This window comes from Amborella trichopoda, chromosome 9, assembly GCF_054954075.1.
Source record: "Amborella trichopoda isolate Santa Cruz 75 chromosome 9, AtrichopodaSantaCruz75HAP2 v2.0, whole genome shotgun sequence".
In the NCBI taxonomy this organism is placed as follows: domain Eukaryota; kingdom Viridiplantae; phylum Streptophyta; class Magnoliopsida; order Amborellales; family Amborellaceae; genus Amborella; species Amborella trichopoda.
The window spans coordinates 57,526,121-57,545,299 of record NC_142344.1 but is presented as its reverse complement, the minus strand read 5'-3'; the positions used below and the strand labels follow the sequence as shown (position 1 = coordinate 57,545,299).

Genomic DNA, 19,179 nt, shown 5'->3' with positions numbered 1-19,179 from the left:
AACTCTGTGCAGCTTAGTAAGGTTTTGATCTATGTGCAACCTCTACTATTCAGGTCTTCCATGAATCAATCGGTGCTCTTTTTCTCTAACCTAGGTTCTTGCTTGTGCCCCTTATTCAAAAACTGCTAATTTTTTTTTAAAGTTCTTCAATTTTATCCGTCTTCCAATCCTCTTTCTGTTTACTTTCTCTTCTCTCTCTGGTAATTCATTCAAATCTTTATCTTCTCTTAGGCATTAGAACATGAATGTCCATTACCACTACCATTGGGAACATGGTTCTTCCTTGTAAAAACGAAAGACAGTCAAATAAAGTGCCATGTTCTCATTGGGAACATTGTTCTTCCATGTAAAAACATAAAAACATTGTTCTTCCTTGTAAAAACAAAAAAATAACAAAGTGTCATGTTTTGCAAAGCAGCAATGGAATTATTTTAAAAGAAACATGAATTCATGCATTTCATGAATTTTTTTAAAAGAAACATGAATTTGGGGAATCTCTTAAATGCGTGTTACAAAATTTATAGGGAGAGAAAATCCCTAATTTCGTGAAAGAATTGGAACAGATTGTGAACCTTGGGTTAGCCATTGTTCACGACAAACATCGAGCTTGCACTACTTTAGTTTTGCTGACCGATGAACCTGTGCAAAACAACAAAGAGACGCCAAAATGATTTCGCCATGCATCAAAGATTTGTGAAAAGAGATAGAGATAGCCCAAGTTTGAAGATGGAGAGAAGATTATGGTAGGAGAGATATAGAGAGAGAAAGAGAGAACCTTCTTCTTCTCTTTGGGATGGATGGTTTTGTCAGAGTTGTTGATGGGGATTGAAGCGGATGCCATTTTTGCATGCTGTAAAACCATATCCAATTACAAAAAATGCAACAACTAAACAAAAACTATTCTCTCTCCTCTCTCGTTCCTCAAAAAGTAACACATGAAACTTGAAAAAACAAGAAATTCAAACAACCATTTACCCTTTTCTCTAAAACCTCTCCCTTAATCTCTCTAAAACAGCTCTACACCAACTTTTTTCTCTCTCTAGAAATAACAAAGAGAACTTGAGAGAAAACATAAAATTCAGAAACCCAATTACCCTTCACTAGGCCTTTGCAATTTATTGCACCATTCAGAAACATCACATTATTTTTCCTTTAGAAATGTCTAGAGAGAGAGAGAGAGAGGGAGAGTTGAGAGAAAAAGATGATACAACGGTAGAAATTGTACCGCCGATAGTTTGTTCCAACGATGTAGGTCATTTGCACAGTTTTTATTTAAATCTTGTTTAGCAAAATGGCCTCTAATCAGATTATATCTATTATTAAGAGAGATGAAAAAGATACAATGTAGAGTGTCCCTGCACTTTGGGTATCAAAGAGAGAAATGGAAGTTTGAGAGAGAGAGAGAGAATGATTCTAGAGAGAGAGGTGTTTTGGATTTTTTTTTAGAGTATGTGATTTTATTTTTAAAGAGAGAGAGGAGACAGTGAAGATGTAGAGATGGTTAACTTTAAACACTAAAAAGAGATAAATGAGGTGTTAAGAGAGAGTGCCTTGAGAGATAGGTGTCATTTTAGTATTTGTGTGGGTCAAAAATTAATGATAAAAGGAGTAAAGGGGTTGCAAGATAGAAAAAATGAAGATTTTATGCTACAAGTAACATTTTCAAATCTTGAGTTTGATGAAAAATAAAAGTAAAAAATAAAAAGTAAGGAGATATTTTCCCTAAAATGTAATGCAAATAACAATCCTACTAACATTGAGTTTAAATTTAAAGCAGGTAAACTTGTCAAGTGCCTTTGATTCTTCTGATAAGTTTTTACTTTTTTCTCTTTTTTTTTTTCGCTATAATGCTTTCAAACACTTCTCTATTAGGTGATAGGTGTCACGGCATGACCTCTTATATTTCAGTCCACTATGAGTAGGGGACCACTTCCTCAACCGATCTAACAAATGATAAGGGAGAATGGGTGATGCCCTTGCCATAGAAGACAGGTCCAAATTTTTGTGAATTATTATTTTTGTTATATTTTTAATTTTATTTTTCAAGAGTAAAAGCTTTAAATTTCAAGTGATTTAAATATGTAAATAAATAAAAAAAATGCAATTGTGACCATTGAATTAGCTTAGATTCAATATTATCCATTGAGCATTTAGTTAGTGGTGGGTTGACCTCATATATATATATATATATATATATATATATATATATATATATATAACTCTTCCCAACGTCTATAGGCAAAAATGAACAGTGATTTCCTCTACCCTCATCACCATTCAAACTTCATTGCAGGGTCACAGTTGTCCGGTAGTGTTTCAATTTTTATTTTTTTTTCTGCAAATTTAAATTACTTGAAAATTGGAGCGTGTGTACATCTTAGTGAGACACACCTAATAAAAATATGAAAAAAATAATTTGTAAAATATAAATTGATCAAAATACTCGTAAAAATTTATAAAGGTATTTTGGTCAATTTATTTTTTTACGAATTAGATTTTTTATATTTTTATTAAGTGCGTTTCACAAAGATGTACACACATTCTAAATTTTAGCTCACTCCGATTAGTGAAAAAAAATGAAAATTGAAATGCTATCGGACAACTATGACTGTGCGATGAATTTTGGATGGTGATGAAGATAGTCGAAATCACTGTTCATTTTTGCCTATAGGCCTTTTGTAGTATCTTTCATATATATATATATATATGAAAAAACCTAAAAAACGTCTATAGGCGAATTGCTATACTGTTTTGCCTTCGTCACGGACTTGTTATGTCCGTAACAGTTTATTGAAAGGAGCCTGCATGGACAGCGCCGTCCCTTGCGATTCTGCATGAATTGTTTGACCGCTACAAGTGCCGTCATAGACATAATAGGTCCGTGATGATAAAAAAACAAACGCTGTCCGATTTTTTTGGATGGCAATTAGCCTATGGGCAAAATCACTCTAGCATTTCGCCTATAGGCGTTGTTTAGATGCTATATATATATATATATATATATATATATATATATATATATATAGAGAGAGAGAGAGAGAGAGAAAGAGAGATAGAGAGAGAGAGAACAGTGATTTCCTCTACCCTCATCACCATTCAAACTTCATTGCAGGGTCACAGTTGTCCGGTAGTGTTTCATTTTTCATTTTTTTTTCTGCAAATCTAAATTACTTGAAATTGGAGCGTGTGTACATCTTAGAGAGACGCACCTAATAAAAATATGAAAAAAATAATTTGTAAAATATAAATTGATCAAAATACCCGTAAAAATTTATAAAGGTATTTTGGTCAATTTATTTTTTTACGAATTAGATTTTTTATATTTTTATTAAGTGCGTCTCACAAAGATGTACACACATTCTAAATTTTAGCTCACTCCGATTAGTAAAAAAAAGTAAAAATTGAAATGCTAGCGGACAACTATGACTGTACGATGAATTTTGGATGGTGATAAAGATAGTCGAAATCACTGTTCATTTTTGCCTATAGGCCCTTTGTAGTATCTTTCATATATATATATATATATATATATATATATATGAAAAAACCTAAAAAACGTCTATAGGCGAATTGCTATACTGTTTTGCCTTCGTCACGGACTTGTTATGTCCGTGACAGTTTATTGAAAGGAGCCTGCATGGACAGCGCCGTCCCTTGCGATTCTGCATGAATTGTTTGACCGCTACAAGTGCCGTCATAGACATAATAGGTCCGTGATGATAAAAAAACAAACGCTGTCCGATTTTTTTGGATGGCAATTAGCCTATGGGCAAAATCACTCTAGCATTTCGCCTATAGGCGTTGTTTAGATGCTATATATATATATATATATATATATATATATATATATATATATATATATATATATATATATATATATATAGAGAGAGAGAGAGAGAGAGAGAGCGAGAGAGAGAGAAAAAACGAGAGAGAGAGAGAGAGACAAAATTACCACTCAAAATTAATGCAAGCCACGAAAGAAATCTCGGCACATATATCAACATTTAGATCAAAGAACTATTCCAAGCTATGAGTTGAGGTGGTGGAGAAAAGATAACCAAGGATTTCACTTTACAAGACCGTTTAACTATCCAATTTCTACACTGTCAACAAAGGCTCAAAGTAAAGTATAACTGCAGCCTCACATATAAATTGATGATGAAAGAGACTAGAGGCACTGCCGCAATGTGAACCATAATGAATTGCTTTTCCTCCCCCACAACATGTACTTGAAGCAGCCAAGCGGGGACGGCTACTTGTGCCATGATGGAAGGAGTGCATGCTGTTGTACTGCTACAGGTACCAGGTGAGGCATGTTGTACGTCCAAGTCATGAGTTTCAGGGTCCGAATCGGGAGGGCTAAGAGGAGGATTTGGAGCATCGCTACTTTGAGAGCCGCCTCCACTTCCTGCAGAAGGGTCATTGACATCATCATCTTTCTTTTTGTCGCCCATGTTGTTGTCATCCTCTTTGGGTGGCGCACTTCCGGAACTACCCGATGACATGCCTTTAACCAAGTCAGGCTGTCCTTCCACTCCAACCCGTCTCATATGCAGCTGTTCATTCCCACTCGTCAGCCACTTCAACAATAATTCTCCTAAACCTTGTCATAGATTGTCATCCAAATTGTTTCTCTGTCCAAGACTATTCTAACACAATTTCCTAAAAATTGGAAGTGATGATTAAACAATGCATTCAAATGACCCTTCGGCACTAGTTACACAAATTGGTTTGTGTTATCGTGTTTTACAAAGACTGAAGCTTATAGAGAAATGTCAAATTTATTACAATTGTTTTAAGAGAAAGTATAGAATGAGATCATTTATCTTTGGTACAAAGTGGTCACATTAATCTTAACCAGTGGATGTGAAATTGGGTGGCTGCAATTGTTCCATTAACCAAGCTCAAACTTCAAAAGAAAATTTTTCAAACTGACACATCCAATCTATCAAATTTCACATCGGATGATAGTAAGTAATTGTGACCACGTTGTATCAAAGGTAAATGGTCTCATTGTATACAATCCCTTATTTTAACATACCTGAAGGTGTAGGTTGACCTCATCCGGGCGTGAAAGAAATGGAAAATCGCCTCCTGTCTTCAGGATTGCACGCCTTGCACCTGGATACCGTTCTCCCACCTGATCCTTCAGTTCTTGAGGAATAGCACAGTAATCATTTGTCTGCAAGTAAATGCTGCTGCCTTAAAACGCAAATCAGTGGAGACAATATATTGACTGAGCCTATTTTTAACACATCGCCCAATCACCTGAACCCACATTAAAAGGCTATCTTTAGAGAGAAAGGAACACAAATTCTTTCAATATTTCAAGTTATATACAACAGATTCATGGAAGGCAACCAATTTAGATACTACACAGTAAGAGGTGTCCATGTATAAGAGAAACTATGGCACTAGCAACTGTGTGAGCACTGATAACCAGGATAAAAGAGGGCAAATAGAGAAAGCAATAACCGGTTGAAATTTTTTATGCTTTTTCACAAGCCAAACTCATTACCAACTAAATGTTTCAGGCTTTTGCAATGGGATCAAAGCATGTCGGACATCTGGTTACAACAAGGAAAGTTAAACTGGTAGAGAGTGCCATTATTTTCATATCAGAACCCAATCCAATAGATGACAGTTTAAACAGCACTAAAAAGACAAGGACCTTCTTAATCAGGACTGTATCCCAAAAACCACCTAAAAGGAACATCCTACACAACTTTTTACGTATTTTATTGTAGAGTTTCAGATTCCTTTCTTATAGGCCATACTAGTGATTAAAATACTCAATGGTTAGGCTCAGACTCACCCGAGTGGCTCAGACTCACCCGAGTCTCTCAGGCAGGGTGCCCGGTTCCTAAACCCTGAGACTAATCCGAGTCTCACCAGGTCAGGGACCCTACTTTGTTTCTTTCATAGACTCAACATGCTTGCAATTCCCGACCTGAGAATGAGTCTCAAGTCTCAACTCACTGGGCCATATAACTTGAAAATCTAACATAGGAAACAGGACTATGCAATTGAGGGTGTGGGATCTGACTAAAACCTAATAGATTGTGTGCATATGGAGAAGACAACGTTTGAAAGGCAACCAAATAATCTTTGAAGGGATGGAGAGGATTTCAGCACGGAAAATGCCCCACACATATGAGCCATACATGCTGCAACATCAGGAGACCAGTCCCACCTTTCACATTTTTTTTTCTCTTGGTCAATAGTTGATTGAGGAACAGTAGAAGAAACGCGGAAGAAAAGACTTTCAAATATCAGTCTATACAACAAGAAATGGTTTTAGGATTTTCAAAACCTCAGGCACCCTGTGCCACACCCAGAATCACTAATACTACATAAATCTTTAACCCAAAATCATTAATACTGTGTAAAATCTTTAAAGTGGAGGATGACTAGTTTATACACGTTTCTCAGTGAATTTATGCAGATTTCAATTGAGGGGAAAAATAAACGGCACGCCTCACAACACAATAATGAAGAGAATGGCAAGAAAAAACATTAAAACTAATCCATGTCTATTATAGAAAAAAAAAATACAACATTATATTTTTTCATTGTGCTAAGAAGGGTGAGGACCTTAAACTTCCCCTTAACCTGTCCCTAGCATAGGTAAAGGCGGTGTGGGTCATGTTAGGTAGGCAGCCAATGTAAAACTATTCCAAAACTTTCTATGAATCCTGAATCTATGTTATCTTTTTTCATATTTACACAATATAAAATTTTGCAAATAACATAACTCGCTGACAGGAGCATATAAACATAAAAGGTAAATATCATTGCAGAAGTATTTCAAATAATGTGTTCCTTGCAGTTTAATTAAGATAATTTAATATATACATATAGTTTATTTTGTATATGGCTCTTCCCTTCGGCAATTAAAGGAAAGTCGGAATCCTAAATATGCAACACAAGCATCGCACCTCTTGAGTTTAGAAACTAATAATACAAAAGGGAATGTGACAACATTATAAGAAGATGGTGATGATATGATTTACTAGATCATTTTTTTATCCACACAATCAATGGATCATGAAAGAGGAGACAAACATATGTATATTGTACATACAGCCATCACAAAATGCAACGGATTGCAGTTACATACATCCATTATAGTGATGAATGAATCTGACAGAGTCAGGCGCCCAACTGAAGCCGCTCCAGAGTTTAGAGTCAACCTTGAGGCCAGGTCCTCTCTTGACAGTGTCTCAAGCTGTGTTAAATTAAATATGATCAGTAATATAGAGATTAAACTAGCTTCTCCGAAAAACAGAAAGAAGGTAGTGTTCTCGCTAAGTGGTAAAATAATTAGAAGCAGGCATTCTTTGACAAAATAAAATAACATCTTACTTCTCTAGGTGATAGGCGGGAATACTTATCACTATACTACAACCACCCCAATTAGTTGGAAAAAGGCTTTGACGATGACGATGATGGCTTCCTTAGGTGGAAACTAGGGCAGTTAAATATTAGAGTTAGAGTATGACATTACCTGGCATACTACAAAATCTACAGAATCCGCAATAAATGGTTCATGTGGTCCATCACGAATCCCTGTTAAAATGTACCGCTTCAACAAAAATGATGGTGTCCAACTAACACTGCAACAGAAGTTAAAAAGTACAATGATTAGCATATCTTTAGCAAGATTGGCAATAGAACAAGGAAAATAAAATTAAGTATCCAAACTGACAAAGAACAACTGAACCAGTGAACATGTATTATTCACTAATTCAACTTCATGATAAAGAAGATTGCCAACAACAATGTGTGGATTCAGGCTCAAAAGTCACTCATGCATCATAAGAATCCATACCACAAGAAAGTGATGCACAAGGAACACTTGTCACTGAAGAGAATGTTACTGCTACAAACTACGTGAACAAGCAAAAGTGAAACGTTGGCTATGTAGAACTGCCCAGTGTATAAATTCAAAAAATTTCTTTTTCTTTTATTAAGACAGGCAAATTCCACTTATAGGCAAATTCCACTTATAGGTGCCAATTACCATGCAAAAACAGAAAATAAATCCCTACTTTAAACAAGGATCACAATTTTACTGCCTTAAAATATAAACTTCATTCAAAGAATGATATTACAATATCTTTATGAATCAATGAACAAGAAAATAAGAATGAAGAACTAGGAAGCAACTTACAAACTGCACACAGGATTACCTCTATAGAACTTAGTATACCCCACTCCCAATTATCTAACCGTTGGCACAGTGATCCGATGGTCTTGTTGAATCCTCTCACAAGATGGGAAGCTGCCATGGCAAACTCTAACTCAAACTCGGGCTGAGAGCATATACATGAGATCCAGAGTTTATTTTCAACCCTCCGAAAACATTAAGGCTTCTTTTCAACCCTTTAAACTTGGGGTACACCACATTGTGGCACCACACCTCACAATAGTGAGTTGTGCTTGCCTCTCTAGACTGCCTTAGGTGGTGCATGCCAACCGAAATGGAAGAGAGAGAGAGCGGAATACTCGGAAATCTATCTGATATAAAACACTGAGAGAGAGGTAGGCGTGTGGAGAAAGAGAGAGAGAGTTCTAGAAAAAAAAAGGTGCTGGAAATGGACCGCGGGGCGGGGAGGGGGGGGGGGGGTGTGTGTCTATACGGCCACCTTGGGTCCGAGGTTGCCATCTTCAACTAGGATGCAGCTTTAACCAAGGAGTCCAAGGATGCAGCTTTAACCAAGGAGTCCAAGGTAATCTGTGAGGTGAAGAGTGTTTAAATCTGTGCCATCCAATTCCTAGATTAGCCATCATGATGAAGGGAGGAATCCAAGAACCATTATCCCTTACATACTTGACCCATATTCTCTTCTAGCTCTATTAGGATTAGTCTTTATCCATAAAATCCAAGTTCCTGTAGAATTAGGACTCTAGATCTTCTAGAAACAATTATTCGTTACAAGTCTATATTCTTCATGAATCCTTATCTTTGTATTGTTATAAAGGTATCTTTAACAAAATCTAATCCATCTCTCCAAATCTCTCTCCCACAACCAACTCCTTAACACACTAGGAGAGAGAATGAGAGCCTAGCCGTGTGGGACTTAGGTCCCATGTGGGCTGTCACACCGGGTGTCCATAAGTGGCGGTCGTAGCCTTAGGCCACTCCACTTGGGTCCCACTAATTCCACATGCCCTAAAATATTTTATAAATTCCATCAATATCCCAAATCAATGTTTATAAAATAAAATGAATTTTTAATTGCTTATAATAATTTTAATTGAATTAAAAATTCCAAAAGGCATAAATAAAATTAAGAAAAAATCTTCTTAGTATATCATAAGTTCCCAAATCACAAATAAATAATTCTATAAGAGAATTGGTACTAGTGGTCATGAAAATGCGACTTCCAAGGCACTCCACCTATGCTAAAAAATATGAGACCTACAGACTATCTTCTCAAACCAACCCAACAGGACCCATGAGCGATATTCAATTGCAAGGGTTCATGATTGGCCTATCAAAGCTAGCAAATAAATAGCAGGATCATGAATTTAGTGTGTAGGTTATATAGGTTCCTCTGAAGAGCAAGTAATATCTATAAGGATGAGTGCACGTATCACAATAGTGCAAGTGCCTCTCTCTGCAACACAAATACACAAGCAATCCTGGGTTGCAACCTATAATACAACTATAATGTATGCATGCCATGAAATGGTTATTGAGGGATGACCATACCATCTAGCCCTCAATGGTTGTGCATATGCCCAAGGATAAGGGTTTGGGACTCAATCCCACGTCTAGACTGCTCAACCCAGGTGAGTCAACCAACAAATCATAAAATGCCATATTGGTCCCATAAAGTCCACACTCCCACTAGAGTACATATTCACTTTGATTTTAGTTTTGCATGCTCTCAAGGCCTTTAAAGACCACAAATCCCAACAAAGAGGACATTAAGAAAAATGACAAAAGGAGAAATTTCATAGGTCCCTTTCTAGATTACAAACATATCGGATAAGGAATCTACAAATAAATGATTACAAACAAGTAATTTAAGAACTTGATTTGTTTTAACATTGCCGCTGCATATCATTAACACCAGACATTTGCTAGGAAAAGAAAAATTTAATAACTAATAATATGCAACAAAACATTTTTGAAAGGAAGAAAGACAAAATCATTTTAATCAAAACTTACATGGATGACCATGGCATAGCAGCTGCAAAACGGTGAGTTTCTAGAAATGAGTTTGAAAGCACCAATGATCGAACACGTCTAGGACGATGTTGAGCAAAGAGTTGTGCCAGGAACCCTCCAAGTGATGTGCCATAGAGATGAACCTGTTGATAATGTTCAATTAACCTACTCATATTTCTGTTAGTGTGAATCACGAGAGTTCATGGCAGTGTGAACTGAATCATAACATTAACAATTATTATTATTGAATTCAACAAACTTCATCTCAAACAGACCAATTTTTTATTATGGTGCACCTGGTATATCTGTCTATGTACAACAACATGGCATATATATCATGTCTGTATCAGTTTGCGAGCATCTAAATGACAAGGCCTGAGTGAAAACTCCAATGCCCATTGACTAATTGCATCAAGAACTCTAAATATCAACAAAGCTCATTGCATCATAATCCCAAGCCTTACAGCCTCATTGAATGATAATGTGACATCTCCTTACATTCTTTACATCCCCTTCTTCCCCTTACATCTATATATCCAAAGAAGAGGCCTAATTTATGAGAAATGAGCACTCCTCCCTTTGCACAAAATCGCTTAAACCAAAAATAAATTCAATAAAAAAAACCAACAAACATCACATGCATATAAGTTCTTGCCGATATAAACAGTCATGCAAACAAACACATTTCTTAAAAATTAGAATGATTACCATATAATAGTACGACCCCATCAAATATCCATTTTCAGGATCGATTCTACAATCATCATTATTGGAGCCTTATCCTAACTATTTGGAGTTGGTTACATGAACCCTATTCTATTCAAGATTCATGGAAAGTTGTAGGAAAGTTTCACGTTAGCTGCCCACCTAATACAACCCTCCTCCATTACCCGGGCTTGAGACTAGCATGATCGGCAACGGGTCGACCAAGGAAGAGTTTTTCATATACATTCATTGTAAAAAAACAGGTAGAATGCACAATTTATTGAAACTACGGTATGAAAAGAAGTTAGCACCTAAAATATATACTGGGAATACAACTTTAAGAACTCACAGTTTTTTAGGCATTAAGAAACTACAACCAGAAAGACATATGTTATGTTGTGCTTATGAAGTCAAAGTTATGAAGATAGATATCTGACAGCATCTGAAACATATGCATGTGTCTAAAATGCCAACCCCAATACTGGCCTTTCAATCACTCGTATCTATATCTCATTTAGGAAGCGAGGGGTGGGGGTGATTTAAGTGATGTTAACTACCCATCTTAGTGACATCAAAGGAAAAAGAGTAAGAAGAAATGTCCAAGTTTAAATGTGTCTGACACACATGTTGTGCCCTTGGCTTGCCGACATGGGCCAAGAACTGAGGATGAGATGTGCGGATCCCCGTTAAATAGGCTGAATGATATTTCAATTGGAATGAATGGGAAGGAGAACAAAGGAATTGAGTCTATCAAACACTGGGCGGTAAAATTTCAACAACCCCCATCTTATGAGTCTCTATTATTAGCCTCAGAATACATGATCATATAACCCATCAGTCATTCACTTGGGGAGGGTAGGAAGATGAGTTAAGAATTTGAATGACAGGGGTTTTCTTGGATTAGTTTGATTTTCTTGGGTCAGATTGTTCTAGAAGGCTTCCAATGGCTTATGTAATGAAGAATAACTCTGGCTAGCTATGTAAGACAAGATTCTTATGCAAGCCCATCCACAAAATAGCTGACTGCCCGATTCTTGTCTGAATAAGTAATTAGTTATAATTATAAAATTTATAATATGTTGCTGTTAAAAAGTAGCTACCATTCAAATCTGCAAAAAAAGGAAAAGTAAAGAAGAAGAAGAAGAAGCCCAATTAAAGAAGATGTTAAGGTAGCCAATAATTACTTACATGGTGAATATCAATTGCATCCAGAAACTTCTCAAATGAATGAACCCATTCTTGGTAATTCCATACACGAGGTATATCCACAGAAATTACACGATAACCCTGATAAAAGATATGCAAAATTAGTTACAATATAAAACACCTTATATTCCAAAAAACTAAAGAAAATCAACATCATGAAATTACAAAAATATGCTGAGGGCAATTGATCTATGCAGTTTGATATCCTCGTATCTTATTTTATAAGGTCTTCTAAATATCATAAGCACTATATGCATAAGAAGTGATAAACTCGCAATCAAATAGTTCTCAAGAAGAGAAAGTCGGGTCTGTCCCAAAAATGAGATAGAAGAATGATAAAAACATAAAAATATATTCTCAATAAATACAAGCCTGCTTTCGCAAAATGCTCTTGGATATTTTTGGAATTTGACTTGTATGCCACCGCATAAATACAAGCATTACCTCAATTCTTCTTATACTCGTACATCAAGCCAAAAGAATAAAAACATCAATGTATGAATCCAGCTATCCTCACCCTAAAGCAGGGATAAGAAACAGGAAATGCTAAAAATTGATATCAGGGGCATTTATAACAACCAATGAATAAAAAATCATTTTGAGTTGTAAAAACTTGCTCAAGTCCACTCGACCTGACAAGGTAGCAAGTTTTATAAATATAACACCCTGGATGTATACGAGTATTACTAGGTTATTCATAATTATTGATGTTACTATGAACAGATTCATGGTGTTGCCAATGAGGTAGCGCTGTAGTATCCTTCATTTGACGAACTAAGTTTGATTCCCATTATAGACCCATTCTTTATAGAACTCCCCATATGAAATTTGCAAAACTTGTGGAGTTTTTCCTAGTTAACTCTACAACTCAGTGACTTAACCTATTTTTGCCCATGACCAAGCCAGCCACCAAGTTTGAACTTTGAACACTGATAACAACTATCTTTTAATCTGTAGTTTCAGTCAATGATCAATCTCTGCCCCATATATTGGTCCTGAAATGAAATTTTCACAGCAAATGTGTCTGTGTTTTTTATGGAGGGCAAAATTATTCTTATTTTTTATTTTTATTCAACTTTAAAGGATGTATATTATAGTTTTAGTTTTAGAGCTTATTTCTAGGGTTTTTTTAGTTTTTTAGGGATTCTAGGAGTGTTTTTTTTTTACTTCATAAATACTATTCACGAATACTGTTCTTATGTATTCTTCACAGGGGTAAAACTGTCATTACAAATTTTAAGTTAAGTTGGGATATATGGGTCAATGTGTTATTTGTTTGGACAGTTTTTGCACTTGAAACACTAAATTATAATATATAAGAGGTGTGTGGGGCCTTGAGGGGGTCAATTCCACATGATTTTTGGGAATTGAAAGAGAAAAAGCGTAAGCTTTTAGAACCCCAGCTTAGGGTATGGAGAAAAAACCCTATGTTTCTTTGAATTATGCTTGTGTTTAGCTTTGCTTCTTGTTGATTTAACTGTTCCCTCAAATTTTCCTATATCAGGTTTTTAATATCAAAGCAGTTGTTAGACATAACATGCTTTCCACAAGAAGTTATCGGTCTAGTAATGCACAACTAGCCTCTGCAGCTACAACGATTCTTGTACTTCTCTTTAAAGGATATTGCTGCATTAACATGGTCAATACTGTACAATTGTTTATATTCACTGTTTCTTCAAAATCTTCGTACATGATATGAACAACATATCCAAGACATTCTATGGAAACCTTATGTACATCTAGCAGCAACAAGCTAAAATTACACAATTAGGCATATACAACATTTTTAGAGATGCAAACTCAAGTTCATATTCTCGTCATTTCATCATGTGTGGCAAATGAGTTACATGACTTTGTTTGAGGTGAATTTAGGACCACAATTTTTAATATTGGTTGTGATATCATTGTCACTTGGTACCTTGAGGATAGGATTTTTATTGAGTCAAATTCATGTCATTCCCTTTAAGCAAATTACAAGGAAACATCCACTCCTCTACAGTAACGGGGGCTTCCTCTCAACCATCCGTTTGCATGTAAGATGTTGCTCCATCCAGGTGTGGCTTATGATTCACTGTCTTTAGACAAGGGGAACACAGGTTTAATACATGAGGAGCACTTGTTTTTATAGTTCATTGATTTGCAGGTTATGATAGGTTCGACAAATAAGGAACAGTTCTCGCTCTATTTCATTGATTTCTAGATTAACAAGATCTTCATCGTTCAGTTTTTATAATCAAATGAGACAACAATATGTTCGAAATGTTGTTTGTAAAGTGAATGAAAGTAAAACTTCCTTGTGGATGATTTTCTTTCCATTTTTTTTACTGTTAACAGTATTCATTGATTAAAAAATGTGTGCATGTATATTTCTCCTGTACAAAACCAAATCTATATGTAAGACTTAGCCAGTTTCTAAGAACCTTAGGCCTCAAAAATGGTTATTATTAAAGATGTTTGGGAGTTTCCTTCCCATGTTAGGGAGTCTACGAGCTCATTAGACTCCCAAATAATTGAGAAGAAAACAGTGTGAAGAGGACAATGAAACGCAATGAAGATTAATATAATATAATTAAGGAGGACAAAGTAACGTCATGTATTCTCTCCTGAACTGGGTTTTGAAAGGAGCATCTTCTGGTCATCCCAAGCCCCAAAACCCAACTAAAGGACCACGTAAGGCCTTGGAAATTTCAAGGGCGCTTTCAAAGAGGCAATCAGTGATATCCTCTATTGGTACATAACGACAATGAGGATTTCAGCATTTGAAACACTAGAAAATCCATAAAAATACAAATCTTCCCATTTTGAGATGTCTTTGATCAATGAAGGGGGGATCCTCAACATGACTTGATGGTTGGATCGGCTATCTAGTAGTTTGTGTGCTTCGCCATTGCCAGGGATTTAAAATAGTTGAGATTAGCGATAGGTGGGTATCAAAATGATAAAGTCCCTGGAAATTCATACAGAAGCAAGCAACATGACCCTTTGTGAGCCAATCAAGGCATGTCTGATCAGAGTGGATTTCGTGGTTGGACATCTTCTCTTTGAATCACAAGGGTGATGCATTCATTTAAAAGAATGTTGCATATTTGTTACTCTTGAATAATGTATAGTTCACAGAAAAGGGCCTCTCATGTCCTAGGTTCATTGGTACTTCAAAAATACCTTATCACTAATTAACACCATAAAAACAAATCAATATCTTATTCTCAATAACAGTGCTTTCATAGATAATAGAAAAATAAATAAAACTAAAACCAGCCCCACTCCCCACCCCCAACCAAAAAGTATATACATAGTACCTTTATTGACAATGACATGATTTGCTTGTAGTACACATCAGCAGTTCCTGCTGTGCCCGGTAGACAAATAAGTGGAGGCACAACCTTTGGACCATGATCATAATATCTCCATTGTTTTGATCCAATCTGTGTTAGCAAGAAGCAGTGCATATTAGTTCACCTGGAAAACTAATTAAACGTAATGAACAGCCAACATAGGCCCAAAATAAGCAACTTCCACTCTGAAATAAAAATTAGCAGAAAAAGAAAATCCATTTATTAAACAGACCACTAAAATAGAACATCAGTACATAAATTAGAGAGAATCATTCAGTTCAATAATATGTTGCTTTACATGACTAGATCAATGAAATAGTTATTATGTTCCAAAAGCCAGAACAATTTCATATGAAGGTAAATCAGTTCACTTGATGTGTTGCTGGAAACACACCACCATGCAACCGCATAATCTTCTCATAGCACACTCAAAAAGTAAGAACTCATAAGCTTCATGCTAGTTCCTGATTGGTGAATTGCATGGGGTTCTAGTATTATTACTGAAATGAAAGGCATTCCATAGGTGTAACATAAGCATATGGATTCAGACTCCAGAAAAGTAACTAGTACGATGACACATGATAAACCTCCTCCCAATCATTAAAAAATACTAAGATCTTATAATGGATTCAGCATATTGAACAACTTAAGCCACTGCTGGAGGCAGGCAAGTGCACAAACTTTGACAGAAATGCTGGGTCTCCAAAAAATTTGCATTTGATAAAAGAAAGCCAAAAATCAATTTCCCCATCCGTTCTTTGAAAAGAGAACCAGAAACCATATGCAGACATTTGAAATGAGACATCTTACCATGGAAAAGTAAGTTTTTGGGACTGCATTCAAATACATCCTGCCATATTGGAAGCCATCGCAGCCCATAATTATCTACCATAATGTTTTTGAACTGTAAAGACTCCATGCAGCTCTCATGACCACCAAAAAATGTGGGATTCTATCACATCAACCACCAATTGAAGAAGATGAATTACCCGGAATTCAATGGCTTGAGCTAAATAAACCATGTCCATTGCCTCGTCAATGCTAGCACTACCATCACCTTTTCCTCGAGGTCAAAAGTTCAGAACTTCAGATGTGTTTCTTAATTTTTTTCATTTTGTTTTTTAACTTTGCCATGGCCAGTCCCAAGTCAATCATTCCGGCCCCATGCTCGGAGAAAGGAGAAGAGTTGTGTTAGGTGAGTAACCAGCATAAAACTTGGCCACATTCTTCAGTTTCTTCCTTTTGTTTTTCTCTTCCAATTTCATTTCCTTCGGAGCTAAAAATATATAAAGACAAGTTTCTGTTAGTTTTTTTTTTCTCCCCGTGGATGTACATTTCATTTGCACCAAAACAGTCCTAGATCCAGCTAACCCACCCAGCTAAAGGAGAATGGCTCAATTATAACTGATGGCTTCCGCAAAAGAGAAATAACACTTGCAACAATTAAAATGTCAACCTCGTCCAATACCAGCCTCACGGTCACAGTGCTAAAAATAAGCCAATCTGTGTTGAATAAAAAGCAAAGGCTCTTATAAAGAATTACAGATCAGTGCTAAAAAGAAGCCAAACAGTGTTGAATAAAAAGCAAGGCTCTTACAAAGAATTACAGATCATCGTCATCATCATCAGAGCCTTTTCCAACTATTTGGGGTCGGCCAAAACAACTGCCACTAAAACATTGCTCCATGTACAATTGAGATTGACGGGTATCATGCTCAAATAGTAGAGAAGCAAAATTCGAACAACCACATAACAATGAACAAAATCGGCATTTTTTATGAAAAATGGGACATTAATTGGCTTGAAACTCTCAGACGATTAAAGATAGATTGAGATGGCGGATTTGTGGAGCGACATACGAGATATTAAGGTTGGAGAGGAGAAGAGAGAGCTTACAGATATCTTGTGGAGAGGGACCTGTGACTTGAAATAGATGTAGTCCCCAGGCACCCCAGAGGAGGAACCCCCCTTCATGATGATGATATCCTATTTTCTTCCTCTCTCGATCCTCTTCCGCCCATTAACACCACCACCACCAGTCCGATGTGGCCGCCACCACCACCTTCTCTCTCTTCTTTCTTTTTGTTTGTTGTCGTTTGACTCGTGGTTGGAACCGGGAGAAATGCGCCAAGGAGAGCGAGAGGGAGCCACGCCTGCTCTCCGCCAGCTAATTAATAAAAAAAGAAAGTATCCTGCCTCCCCATTGGGCTTAATAATTACAAGGAGCGGGTTTATCGACCAGCCATGATTAGGGGTGGCAACCAGTCGGGTCGGGCAAATATCTAACTGGACCTGAAGTTATCCATCCGACCTGGACACGAAGTTATCAGACCCTGACGTGATTGGACCCGATCCAAAAATCAATAAATAAAAATATTTATATATATATATATATACTTTAAATTTTATAACTACAATATATAGTTATGTTTATTTGAAATAGTTGTGTTTATTTAAATATTAATTACATATTATACATTAAGTAATAACCATGCCGGTTGGGTCCACATGGGCCTGGACCTGACCCGACCCAACCCACCGGGTCCAATTTTTAAACCCATACCTGGACCAAGTCAAGTCCGGACATCAGGTCCAAGTCCATTGCCACCCCTGAATATCATCCATCTCACCCAGTTTCTCTTTTGTTATGCTAATGCACCTCTCTATATTAGATATATTTAAGTAAATTTTTTAAATAAAAGGTTTATATTAGGTTGTAACCTGTAAATGTAGAATTATAGATGCACCTCAAAAATCCATTGAAAAATGTTGTTTTAATGTTGAAAAACCCTCTAACTTATCATCTCGACTAAAAAATATATTTGAGTCTTAAAAATAGTGCATCTTGCAACATAGATGGTAGAGGGCTACCTGGGCCCAAAAGCGATGATTTGTCCCCTTGTCCATAAGGACCTCGTGCCATACTATCGTTGTGACTCCCACTAGATAACCGCCCCTTTCTCTCTTTTTTTCAGCCTTGTGGAGGAACGAAAGAAGGGAACTCCTTACATTCCTACTAGCACTACTAAAGAGCTTCGGTCTTAACGCCCCTACTATTGATGTGTTGCCATTCCTCAGGTTCGCATGGTGAGGTTTCCCGTTTACCCACAACGGAGGAGCCATCCCTCCACCAGGCAGGCGGCCACGGGTCATAATGCACGTTTCACAAAACATATCCACTTTGAAGTAACACACTATCTAGACCCTTCATTTTCAAAATTTTCCTATATTTACTTCATTTTAATTATTTTTTAAGTTTCAAAATTTATACTTAGATAGGACAAGAGATTTTCGGATAATCCTAATATTTTTTTTACACCAAAATTACATGTTATGATCAAATTTGGAAGGACGCCTTAATTGGATTATTTAATGTTGCAACCTTATAGAAACCACAATATATGGTGTCAATCTTAAACAATTCATCTTAAATAGTTCCGCACATCTTTAAATATTGCTTGATGATCCTAGCTAAGACCTATTTTCCAAGGCATTATAAAATTCAAAGCTCCTATCGAATCGAGCTTGTTTATGAATATTTAACTTTGAAAATCGATGGTCTCAATATAATGCATTGTTTTTATGACTTGAAATTCTTTTTTCCATATTATAAGATTTTATGACTTGAAATTATTTTTTTCATATTATAAGATTGTATAAAATATTGATAAAATATTATGTGCTCCCAAAGGAGCATACTACTCATTTACTGCATCGGGTAAAACAATCTAGGAGTTTTTTTAGTATCCCAAT

At 36.2% G+C, this 19,179-nt stretch overlaps 1 protein-coding gene across 11 annotated transcripts; it reads right to left on the bottom strand.

Annotated features, from left to right (window-relative positions):
- Nucleotides 1-3,961: 3,961 nt before the first annotated feature.
- LOC18447665 (alpha/beta-Hydrolases superfamily protein) lies at nucleotides 3,962-17,517 on the bottom strand. Of its 11 annotated transcripts, none has more exons than XR_016040251.1 (12): nucleotides 17,323-17,517; nucleotides 17,024-17,096; nucleotides 16,802-16,929; nucleotides 16,416-16,702; nucleotides 16,237-16,311; nucleotides 15,391-15,516; nucleotides 12,074-12,172; nucleotides 10,181-10,323; nucleotides 7,508-7,616; nucleotides 7,121-7,228; nucleotides 5,042-5,268; nucleotides 3,962-4,662 (listed from the first exon to the last, which is right to left on the bottom strand). XR_016040251.1 is itself a non-coding variant. In XM_088846071.1 (12 exons), exons 4-12 carry the CDS (start codon nucleotides 16,452-16,454, stop codon nucleotides 4,645-4,647), a joined length of 858 nt encoding a protein of 285 aa, XP_088702197.1. In that variant the 5' UTR covers nucleotides 16,455-16,702; nucleotides 16,802-16,929; nucleotides 17,024-17,096; nucleotides 17,323-17,517; the 3' UTR covers nucleotides 3,962-4,644. The 11 variants fall into 11 exon arrangements, 7 of the variants coding, with proteins under 7 accessions (XP_088702197.1, XP_020531431.1, XP_020531430.1 ...); XR_016040250.1 differs by having other exon boundaries at nucleotides 3,962-4,556; XM_088846071.1 differs by having other exon boundaries at nucleotides 5,042-5,182.
- Between the last annotated feature and the right edge of the window lie 1,662 nt (nucleotides 17,518-19,179).

Coding starts and splice junctions, on each gene's coding strand:
- LOC18447665 (XM_020675772.2), bottom strand. CDS start 16,454: ATGGACATGGTTTATTTAGCTCAAGCCATTGAATTCCGG. Junction 15,517..16,236: donor CAAAAACTTACTTTTCCATG/GTAAGATGTCTC, acceptor TTGCTAACACAG/ATTGGATCAAAACAATGGAG. Junction 7,617..10,180: donor GCTATGCCATGGTCATCCAT/GTAAGTTTTGAT, acceptor CTTCTGTTGCAG/TGTTAGTTGGACACCATCAT.